General features: G+C 32.8%; 1 protein-coding gene across 1 annotated transcript in view; it reads right to left on the reverse strand.

Moving 5' to 3' along the window:
- Positions 1-1,345, reverse strand: part of LOC138330740 (uncharacterized) — a 34,053-nt gene extending 32,708 nt beyond the window's left edge. The window contains exon 1 of the mRNA XM_069278263.1: positions 1,014-1,345. Coding sequence (XP_069134364.1) covers positions 1,014-1,021 — 8 coding nt within the window. The 5' untranslated portion in view covers positions 1,022-1,345. The remainder of the gene's footprint in view (positions 1-1,013) is intronic.
- Positions 1,346-13,164: the final 11,819 nt, after the last annotated feature.

The raw sequence follows: 13,164 nt of genomic DNA on the forward strand, positions 1-13,164 counted from the left end.
CATCAATGACAAAGATTTTGACAAAGATTTAATTCTCGTAAACATACAAACAGTAGTGTAGAGAATATATATAAACAGGACATATACATGTAAACAGCATTAACAATGAAATAGTGCAGTACATATTACACATCTACTAGAATATACATATATAATATACTGGTTATATTAATGAACTGAATTAAGTCTGTCTTGTATAATAATTATAAATTTTGTAAGTGAAATAAGTTCATTGTTAACTACATAATTAAATAGAGTTTCAAATTTAAAAGTATTTGGTCTTTCATAATAATATCTAGACATAAATTTCTTTCTATTGGATACTAAGTGATCATCAGTACAGTTAAATAAATAATGGAACTCATCTCCAATTTCGTTTAAGTTACACATGTTACAAAATCGTTGTTGTCTTGGTATATTAATCCATCTGCCACATTCAACCGCTAGTTTTACATTACATGTTCTAAATTTACAATAAGCCTTCGCCAGACGTGGAGGAAGAACAATCAAATAGTTTTCAAAAATCACATCATGCTTATAAATTCTATAATTGGTACCTTTCGGAGAGTTGAAAACATCATTTTTCCAACTATATATAAAATTACATCAGAATCTGAAGTTAAAGGGGTATATTGTTCACTTACCAGGTCTATTAAATTAACAATTTTCTTTTTATTCAATTGTTAACCACTAACCGTTTGATTGACATCTTTAATAAAAAATATGTTTTAGAAACCAAGAGAATGAACATTTGTCAATGTTTGAAAATATGAAAGTCCGTAGTGAGTATAATTAATTCAAATATCGTATACCTGACCAGACATTACAATGAAATACAAAACAAACCCTTTCAAATCAGAAGTATTGCATCCTGATAATTTAAATCATACATTTTTAACGTTAACGACTACACACAAGCTTATATAATGAAGAACAATTACAAAAAAAAATAAAAAAAATAAAAAAATAAATAAATAAAAATAGAAAATAAAAAAAGACAATGGGATACTTACTCCGCCATTTCGGTGTCTGTTATTAAAAAACAAATACTGCAAAATCAAAATGCAATCAGGGACGTTGAAAACAGACTTGTTGATATTATCCAGATATAAGTAATTGACGATCGCGTAAGCTCCTAAAATCAAACAATGTTTTGTTAGATAAGTCATTCATTTAGTTTGGTACACAACTATAGATAATTTGGGTACTTTATCAATTTGGGTACAGCACCAATGTTGGTAAAAAGACGTTACAAACATAGCATTTAATGAAAACACACATATATATATAATAAGCTTAATCAGTAAAGGATACTTAATGCATCTATACATTTAGTTGGAAAGATAGTATTTGTTTAGTTATTAATTGTAATAAAATCAAGATACTTAAGGAAAACATTTTCATTTTGTTGAGGTCATAAGGGTTACACGTGCTCCATTATCATTATACCCTCATAATCTCAACAAAATAAGATATTTTTCTATATTATTTTGATTTTATCACAAGTAATAATTAAACAAATAAATCTTTCTAACAAAATGTATTAGAGGCAACCCAGTCGTAGCCGGGTTACATAACACTGGCTCCATTATCATTTCACACTCATAACCTTAACAAAATAAAAATATATTCCTTATGTTTACAGTTTTTAACGCAAATAAATATTATCTATTCTCACGACAGCTGCATATTTTTTTTAAAATACCCATATGCCTAGTGAGGAGAAACACTCCGATACCTGTGGGAAATATTTGTATGTGTATGGATATAACATTGGTTTTAAAAGATAACCTTGTCAGGTGCGTAATATCTAGGTGTAAAAATTAGTGTGTTGTTATTAATTCAACAAATACAATTATGACACGTGACGTTTTGTTTAGATGAAGTGTAATGTGAATGACTGTTACATGAAAAGTTAGGAAGGACAGTGAGAATTACGATGAAGGATTAGGAAGATATGTTGTGTGAAACTTGTTATCATTTTACTGTAAATAAAGTGGATTTACTCTAAAAGTTTCACGAAATATCATAGTCAAGATTTCTTCTGAGGATTTCATAGGCTGATTTCATGAACATTGGGAGAAGTGATTTGTTGTATTTTTTAGTTCTCATGACTAAGTGTAATTCTCGTTTAAGTGATTGTTCTAGATTTATTGCTTTTTGTTTACAATTACTTGAGTAATAGACTTTATCAATGACGTAGCATATATATATATATGTAAGTAAAAAAACAACTCCGCCATATTTTCCATAGTCAATGTTATAGCCTCACACTATATCGCTGACATGCGCAAAAAATAATTTTACATATTTACATTCTACAAAAAAGTGTTCGTTATTTTCTTCAACTCTGCATGCACATGTATTACATGGGCTACCTTTTATTATCCATTTATAAAGTAGGTTATTATTTGCCAGAACTCTGTTAATCAGCTTCCATTTAAATATTTTATTCTATTGTCTTCAAATTTTTTAAAAGTGAACTGAAGGGATTTTGTTTTCTATCTCAGAAATGTTTTAAATGTTTAAATGTGTGTTCCCATTATAAATACGAAATAGGATTGAATTATATTTTTACAATCAGGTTGTTGTATTTTATTTTATTTGTATCAATAGATATTGTTTTAGTGAGGGCGTCATAACATCTGACCGTTCATACTATTTTCCATTTATGTTGTATTTTGATATATCTGATTTAAATTTTTTTCCTGACATATTTTAGGTATAACATTATTTAAGTTTATATATTTGTGATATCCAATTGTTTTTAATTGTTAATATGATCATCATACTAAACGTAAAACAAACGCACATAGACACATCTAAACGCACACTTTTAAAAAATAATTGAAGAGAAACAGGCCAAACTGCTTCCTAAATGGTTTTTTTAATTTTTTTTAAAGACCATCTTTAAAGACAATTCATATCAATGTTTTACAAAGAATATTACAAATAAACATAATCAATATAGGCAATGTCATACACGTTCATCCACATATCCACATTTAAAAAAATAGAGATAGCATTGCCCTTCTAACGAAAGACACAAAAAGACGAGAAGCAAGAATAAAGAAGATGAAGTGCATATTAATAGAATCTTACATAGGTCTGTCTCAAACAGAATGGAAGATTTTTGCCAATTTTTTTATAAGGTTTGGGATATCCCTGTCATCTTAAGAGAACCATTTTTGATTATATGCTCTCACATTCAGCTCTTTAGAGTTATCTTATAGCGGCGACATCACAGAGACATCGACATGCATTTAAGTTAATGAATCGATGACATCAATGTCAAGCCCGCGTTAGCTGTCTTTTCCCTATCAAGGTAAAATACATGTACTAATAGGATCTTTCCTACCTTGAGAGTAGGGCTGAACAATCTCTCTTCGAGAAGATTCACGACTGTCCTACCGTGAATCACTTCCCGAAGAGGACAGTACAATTGTTAACTGAGAATTTTAACACAGCCATTTAATCAATAATAATTTGTTCCATGATTTAAGATATATTTGAATTTTTTTTTTAAATCTTTTCCTTACAACGTTTCAGTACTAACTGCCATACTTGGCCAATAGACGAAAATATTGATATTTAGTTTATGTACTATAATTTTGTTTCTTACTGATTTCTTATTCGTTATGACCACATACAGTATGAAAAATTTAAAGTATACACAGCAGCTAAATTCAAAATACAATATAATTATATATACAATACTATACATAGATAGCTTACAATATCTAAAGTAATCGGTGGTGGTACAAGAGTAATACAGGAATATAATTTATTACTTATACAATTACACGCATGTGACATGCATCACAATTGATATATGTCACTAAGTAAACCATGTTCAGGCCACCATTCAAATATCATCTGGTAATTACATTTCTATGATTTTTTTAAATGCCACTATTCCACAAAACAATTGAAAAGGATTGAGTTCATCCGGATTGGGTAAAGAAATAAAAGGTGATTCGACTAACCCCGATATATTTTACTCAAGACTGCTTTCATGCTACATGCAATTGACCAAGAAGAAATTTTATTTAACAGTATCTAGTAAACAAATAAGTCACCAATCTCTTAATAAAGCTAAAACATTCAAGTATTTCGAATTCAACATTATTAATGACAGCTTTGCCTGTCCGGTTTGATTTAAACGAAATACAATAACATTTGTAACCCATTTTATTACACATCAAATCTTCATTTTTTACGAGCCACGTATGTATCTTGTAAGCAATAAACACGTTTTTTAAGATGTGCAAAAATGTCTATGCTTTTAATTGTATCTGCTAAACCTTGATCATTTTTTCGTTAATATGCTAATTTTATGCCTTCTCATAATAGATATAAAATCATGAAAATAAGGAAAATATATGATGAAGAGAAGAAGTAGGAGTAAAGTCATACGAAATTGTCTGTGTAGACCATAACCTACCATATAAGCTATCATAGTTTCTAAATCTCCATAATGCATTCATTGTGCGTACAATATACCACATGACATTCAGAAAACAATGCGACAAACACCTGACCTTTCAATACAAAATAGTTCTCAGATAGAAAAGGTCATTCAAATGTCTGTACACTTTATTATTATTAGCTAAAAGTTATCTGAATTACAGTTGTGTTTGTACAAGTTATATTGTTTTTTTACCAAACAAAACTCGGATACCAAGGCTATGAATATTCTACCCGAGGGTAACACACTGTAGTAATACACGAGGCTTGCCGAGGGATTTACAATATTTTGTTAACCCGAAATTAGATCATCTCTATTCCTCATATCCGCACACAAAAGAGATTCTTTTCTCCTATTTCTACGTTTTAAACACAATTTTAAACGCGTTAGTGTTCAATGCTTGTTTGATTTACGATTTAAGATAACTTTTGTGAACGCAGTGACGTCACGAAGCTATATTGCATGGATAGCCATGTAGTGTACGAGTACTACACATGTAGGTATGAGATGGTAGTAAAATTAAGCTAACTTGCATAACACCGAATTATTGACGATGGTCAATATCGACTGATGACCAACCCTCACTAAAGAGCTTGTTGCTCAGATTGGCCCAGAGTAATATAATCAGTTTTTCAAAAATGGGATATTGTAATGACTTTAAAAAAATTTGATGTACCGCACAGAAAATCTAAATTTCATTAAAAAGTAAAACTTAAATAAATTACATACCTCAAGACTACCAAAAAATGTAATATCTTCAAGACCGCTATATCAACCAAATGATATACAATCCCTTTGTGTATATGGATGCTTAGTGATTTTATCACGTGATTTTTCACAAGGGACATTAATCCGTCATATTAGATAACAAGGACGTAAATGTTAGAATAAACCTAATTCTACTTCTTTAATTTCAGTGATATTCATATTAGCATTCTCTAAGAATTAATGTGTTAATAATGTATTAAAAATGATGGTAACATTTCTTCTGACGTTAAATAGGATACGATTCATGTAGCAGATGTTCATGGGATTTCCAAAATGGTCAGAAATTAGAACGAAGAAAAATTTAAAATCGGTGTGGTACGTATTGGATCTTTAAAAATCAATACAATTTTTTTTGCGTACCACATTCTCAAATAGCGCTTGTTGACTACGCAACTATGCAATGTGATAGGGACGCCACTGTATCTATTTTTTTGAGTGAATGCTTTTATCAATTTGATGTCAGAAATGAAGGCTTTTCCTGGGATATAATTACCATTCAGTCAATTTCACAATCAATGTAATAGCTATTTTAAGTTTCAGTAGAGGCCAGGTCGTTTCCTTTGGCCAACCGACTGAGTGTACATTGAGTGGACAGGGTTGTCGACTATTACCAATTACCGTTCATGGAAATCTCTCAGGGTACACGTGGCAATGATATCGTTTGGTGTTTAAGGGGTTCCGGGTGCCCCCACCCCGGGAAAATACGATTTAGAATGGCTGAAATGAGTTTTACGATATATTCCGATGATTTTAACTACGCATTGTTAAAAGTTTTATGCACAAATAGGACTACATGGAAAATTAAATAATCAAATATAGTCTTTATTTGCACACTTATTTTACATTATCAAAGTTCAGTGTTGTAACATATCCTGTGCTTAGCCCATCGAATATGTCAATAGCGGTATTCACGTCAGTAGTATAAGAGTCTCTTTAGACCCAAACGTGACCTACATTTTACCGAGGGCGCGACCTACTTTCGCAACTGTGTGGCCTAGGCCTTTGGACACTAACATAACCTACATCTTTAGTCATACGTAACCTACTTTCGCACCTGTGCGACATCTGCTTGACCTACGCGGTACTCTCTTTAAAGCAAACGCAACCTTGACACCAGAGCAGGAACACTCTAAACCCCAACCCCCACCAAACACCTGTGTGACCTACTTTACATCCCAACAGGACCTACTTTACCTAATAAACGACACGGGATTTATGTGTTTCAGCATCACATCTCTTCGAAGCATAGAACAGTACAGATAGTAAAAAATAAAAAATAAAAAGTTTTCATTTGTATTTTGTATTGTATGGATAGCCATGTAGTATAGCCTCAGACGACACGATCGTATTTTACGAGTACTACACCTGTAGGTATGAGATGGTAGTAAAATTAAGCTAACTTGTATAACACTGAATGTATTGACGATAATCAATAGCGACTGATGACCAACCCTCACTAAAGAGCTTGTTGCTCATATTGGCCCAGAGTAATATAATCAGTTTATCAAAAATGGGATATTTTTATGACTTTAAATAAATTTGATGTACCGCACAGAAAATCTAAATTTCATTAAAAAGCAAAACTTAGATAAATTACATACCTCAAGACTACCAAAAAATGTAACATCTTCAAGACCGCTATATCAACCAAATGATATACAATCCCTTTGTGTATATGGTTGCTTAGTGATTTTATCACGTGATTTTTCACAAGGGACATTAATCCGTCATATTAGATAACAAGGACGTAAATGTTAGGATAAACCTAATTCTATTTCTTTAATTTCAGTGATATTCATATTAGCATTCTCTAAGGATTAATGTGTTAATAATGTATTAAAAATGATGGTAACATTTCTTCTGACGTTAAATAGGGTACGATTCATGTAGCAGATATTCATGGGATTTCCAAAATGGTCAGAAATTAGAACGAAGAAAAATTTAAAATCGGGGTGGTACGTATTGGATCTTTAAAAATCAATACAAATTGTTTAGCGTACCACATTCTCAAATATCTCTTGTTGACTACGCAACTATGCATTGTGATAGGGACGCCACTTAATCATCTATTCTTTTTGAGTGAATGTTTTTATCAATTTGATGTCAGAAATGAAGGACAGGGTTGTCGACTAATACCCTAAATCTCTCGTCTCTCTCGCAATGATATCGTTTGATGTTTAAGGGGGTCCAGTTGCGCCCCCCCCCCCTCATCACCCCCCCCCCCCCCCGGGAAAAATACGATTTAGCATGGCTGAAATGAGTTTACCAAATATTCCGATGATTTTAGCTACACATTGTTAAAAAGGTGTATGCACAAAAAGGACTACATGGAAATTAAATAATCAAATATAGTCTTTATTTGCACACGTATTTTACATTATCAAAGTTCAGTGCTGTAACATATCCTGTGCTTAGCCAATCGAATATGGCAATAGCGGTATTCACGTCAGTAGTATAAGGGTCTCTTTAGACCTAAACGTGACCTACATTTTACCGAGGGCGTGACCTACTTTCGCAACTGTGTGGCCTAAGTCTTTGGACACTAACATGACCTACATCTGAAATCATACGTAACCTACTTTCGCACCTGTGTGGCATCTGCATCACCTACGCGGTACTCTCTTTAAAACAAACGCAACCTTGACACCAGAGCAGGAACACTCTAAACCCCAACCCCCACCAAACACCTGTGTGACCTACTTTACATCCTAACAGGACCTACTTTACCTAATAAGCGACACGGGATTTATGTGTTTCAGCATTACATTTCTTCGAAGCATATAAAATTACAGATCGTAAAAAAAAAATAAAAAATAAAAAAATTTTCATTTGTATTGTGATTTCTCGAAAATTGTACACACTGGTGTACGAATAGATAATTGACGACTTTATGCCATTACTCGTTGGTATGAAGTGGTCAATTGTGGGAAGCATTATTTCATTTTTGAATTAAACATACGAACCCCTTTTTTATAAAACAGTTGTATTCTTACCTTATGAATCAATAAAGGACTATACTATACTTCTAAGATGGATTTAATACTACAAATGGTATGTCTGCATAACAAATGTTATGAAGTTTAAAATTCAGATTTTCATAATCGGTTGACTGCAGAGCAGCACGCGATGCAACTTTGCATAATGAAATGGTTGACAGATAATTGTAACAATCGATACATTTGTATACATCTAACGTGTATACATGTTAATAAGATATCTAACGAAGAACACAGGGATGTGAGAATTAGTTTTTACAGTATAATTATGGACCCACGAGAGTGCCCACAACCATTTTAGAAGTATTAGGGGTCTAGCTCAAAAATCGGTTAATATCATAAATAAATAGTATTATACAAGTGAAGGATGAAACGCTCCCCCACCTAGCTTAAGCGACTAAAACACATTTATTGCAAGTCTTCACAAAAATGATTACTACGTTTGGAAAGAACGATAATTTTCATTTCAAAATCATCCAACACAACTATACAAAATGTTGTCACTAAGACGACAAAAACACATGTCAATGCAAGATAATCCATTACACGCCATACTAGCATTGACAGAATCCGCCACTTTTACGGTGCTTTACTACTGCTGCCATCTGGTGGCAAACATTTTCATTACAGTTCCTTTACTGGTCGATGACGACATACAGACAGATAGACGTAAATTCTGACCAATCAGAACTCTTTTTTCCGGATAATTCTAGCTAATTTTAGAGCTACTTCTGCTTTCAGACAGCCACTCTGTTAATTTGTAACGGGCACTCTGATTTCGCTGTCGATTCTCACTGCAGCCAATCAGCGCTTTGGTTTCCCAGGCACCGGCAAAGCGGGTCAAAAGGCCAATAGATCATCGACGTGTGTCGGTATCTCTTGTTAGGCGAAGTTGCTAAGACGATAGCAGTTCAATTTGGGAAATAGTTATGTTTTAGTTATCACCAATATTGTACCCCCGTCGCCCACATCATGAAAGAATACGACAGATATTTCCTATTACATTACCTGATAGACAAATCCATACGACCAAACAACACCATATGAAATTGTTCCTAAAAGTTGCTTGCATGTGCAATAATGTAGTGACGGACTTGGACATCGGAGCCGTAGACAATCTTTTCACCCAAGGAATTGTCTGCATTATCAATTTTTTTGGATTGAAAGAGCTAAAGAAGGCTGGTTTCTACACTTAAGAAAAACCAAATATATGGAGAACCTTATCTTTCATTCAAGCCATTGGAAGTCGTTCATGGAATTATACACTACTACAAAGGGAGAACATTTTGTCTTTCCTGAACAGATATTGTCTTACTCTCGTAATGATGTTGACATACATGTATCTTGCACCTCGAAATTCAGAGACCTTTTTGAAGGGTCGAACGACGACGGACAGAAGAAAAGACAATTAATTGGCGCCATCGATCCGTTAGAGTGCGTAACCATTCCTTTAGTGTGTATGGGAGTCTATAAAAACATCTATGGAAGGGATTTAGCGCATAAAATTAAACGATGGTGACGTCATATCGGACTGAATGAAGAAAAGTTATTGGATGACACACTTTCATGTACAGTACTTAATGCGTCTAACATTCCCTCGAAACGAGCGCGAAACGCAAAACGCAAACGAAATGTTAAACGAAAACGAACGAAAACGCAAACGAAAAACGAAAACGAAAAACGAAAAACGCAAACGAAAAACGAAAAACGCGTTTCGTCAAGCGCTAAACGCAAAACGAAAAACGCAAACGAAAAACGAAAAACGTAAACGAAGTGAAAGCGTGACCGGAAGACTAGAATGCAATCATAAATGTCGATCGGGACTCCGGTAGCTTAGTGATCCGGATTCTGAAAGCGATGTCTATTTTACGTTCTATACGGATTCTGAAAGCGATGCATATTTTTCGTTCGCAATTTTGATTTAGCACTATTTATCATTATGAAAAATATATCTTGTCTTAGAAAATATGCTATTGTTATAAATATATTACCAATAAGTATGTGATTACGTATATATATCCAAGCATTAATACATTTTTTTTAACTTAAAGAGAGATTTTAAAAATAATTATAAAACATACATGTGTACAAATAGTCTTCATTCAATGCTAGGATATATAAGTCTGCTCTGAATTTGTCACATATACTATTACTGTTTTATAGAAATTATCAGTTTCAGAAAAGACAACACTTCAGAAGAATTTCTTATTTTAGTGTAGGTATTGTGAACATGTACATTTGACTACTGCAAGTATAAACCCTAGGTCTAGCGGTTAGGTAGTCATATATTTAAATACATAAATATATATGACTCCAGAGGAGGTCCCCGTACCCGTTATATAGATATCAATGTGGACACTCACCTGTAGCATTTACCCGACCCATTTGGAGGTCTTATATAAATTTGCTTTATAATTCACGGACAACGCATGTACAACACTCTACCCCTCTCCATCCCCACTCCCCCTCTCGATTTACCTGCTTTCATTTATACCATTTGTTATTTGACAGCGGCATATTTTGATTTTGAGTCAACTTGTATCACACCTGGTCAAGTGCAGTCACCCATGAACAATGGCTCACTGATAGCGGCCCCTCACATGTTTGTTTAGGCTACGAGATGTATAATACGCATACGTGACCCCGTGCATGTACATGTACCAAAGCATACCACAAAAACAACAATGTTGTGTTATTCTAGTCATTACAGAAAACCAGCTCTATGGTGATTTTATTCCTCGTGTGTTTAGTTACATCAACATACCAATAAAATACATGATCAATTATATCAATGGCGAATACGTGTAAATCATATACGTCCTTGGTGTAAATACAGAGATACAGTTCAAATTCAAATTCTTTATTTGCATTAAGTTTTTCAACTTATTTGCTTTTTACAAAGAATACTATCAAAATACAATTTGCATACATACAGGATAAGTGGAGAATGGACAAAGCATGAATGCATCAACTGTCAGTTATGGCAAGCCGTTTTGATATTTAATACATAATAGCTTAAGTTAAAAAGTTATTTAGCTTAAGTTAAAACGATTTTAGCTTAAGCTAAAAAGATTTCAACTTAAGTTAAACAAGTTTTTTTGCATTATCACTTTTTTTCACTTAAGTCAAAAAAAATCTTTTTGACTTAAGCTGAAAAAAGTGATAATGCAAATAAACCTTATTCAACTTCAGCTAAAAAAATCCGGTTGTAGATAAGTATATCGTATTTCCAATATTCCACCTGCCATCCCCTTCTATTTATAATGGGTTAGGCTAGTCCATTTGTACGTTCCCGACAAGCTTAAACAGCCATATTGCATAAAACAAAATGGCCGACGACGTACTATCTGCAATTCAGATTAATATTTGAACGGTTTCAAATCAACTACTTCAAGGTAACCCCAACAAGAAATGTTTTCTGCCTAGAAGACATTGTAAATATGGCGCCTTCCATTATTTTTCAAGATATCCATCTTGCTAGTAAGAAAATAAAGGTGCTGGATTTGAATAATGTCTTATAAATAATTTTTCGTTAAAAAAACCTGGTGTATATTAAATAATCTTTTCAGCTTAAGTAAAAAAAACTTTTCAGCTTAAGTTAAAAAACTTTTCTACTTAAGTTAAAAAAACTTTTCAGCTTAAGTTAAAAAAAAACTTTTCTGCTTAAGTTGAAAAAAAAAATTTTCAGCTTAAGTTAAAAAACTTTTCTACTTAAGTTAAAAAAAACTTTTCGGCTTAAGTTAAAAAAAAAACTTTTCTGCTTAAGTTGAAAAAAAACTTTTCAGCTTAAGTTAAAAAACTTTTCTACTTAAGTTAAAAAAACTTTTCAGCTTAAGTTAAAAAACTTTTCTACTTAAGTTAAAAAAACTTTTCAGCTTAACTTAAAATCTTTTCAGCTTAATTTAAAAAAACGTTTCTACTTAAGTTAAAAAAACTTTTCAGCTTAAGTTAAACAACTTTTCTGCTTAAGTTGAAAAAACTTTTCAGCTTAAGTTAAAAAACTTCAGTTCATGTTGGACGATTATGTATATACAGTGGTATATATAAGCCAATTATGATTTGATATCTATTGACTTCGGTACGTTCTTAATTTTACATAAAATATGTAAAAAAAGTATTCGTTTTAAATACTGTATTAAGCGATGGTTGAGATATTATTAATTGTGTTATTTTATTATTAGAATAGTGTGTATCACTAGAAAATAATGTGATCAAATGCTAGCAGTGATGAGTCGGATATAATTTTTATAATGCATGCACCAGTGAGTTATATATATATTATGACCAGCAGTACGACGTCCCGTGGCGTGAGTTCACACCTGTCTGTAATCCTTCAGTCCACTTTATCGACCCCCGAGGGTGTTACAAGTGTATATTGTACCCGTCCCTCTGTAGCACATACATGTACACATATATAGCTAGTACTATATAAGACCTTGCAGAAAGGTATACAAATGATCCTTACTATCAAACAATGTGTGTAGGTTACATGTATCAAATGTAATTAATGTCTAGATACAAAAGATTTTTTTTTTAAATTTATTTGTGTATATTTACTACATTGTCCAGAACACGTAAATATATCGGCCTACACCGTCATTTGACTCCACTTTTAGTTTAGCCAACACATGCGCAGTAAACCATTCCTAATCAAATATCAATGAATAACATCCGGTAAACGGATTGGAACGCAAACGCACGCAAACGCAAACGAACGAAAGCCCAAACGAATCAAAACGCAAACGAACGCAAACGAAATCGAATCAAAACGCAAACGAACGAAAACGCGAAATGCAAACGAAAAACGCTCGACGAAACAAAACGCAAACGAAACTAAACGAAAGAAACGCAAACGAATCTAAAACGCGTTTGAGGGAATGTTAGACGCATTAAGTACTAGAAGGATAACACATTTATTCTATAGAGTTTGTA

This window comes from Argopecten irradians, chromosome 9 (assembly GCF_041381155.1).
Source record: "Argopecten irradians isolate NY chromosome 9, Ai_NY, whole genome shotgun sequence".
NCBI classification, from domain to species: Eukaryota; Metazoa; Mollusca; class Bivalvia; order Pectinida; family Pectinidae; genus Argopecten; species Argopecten irradians.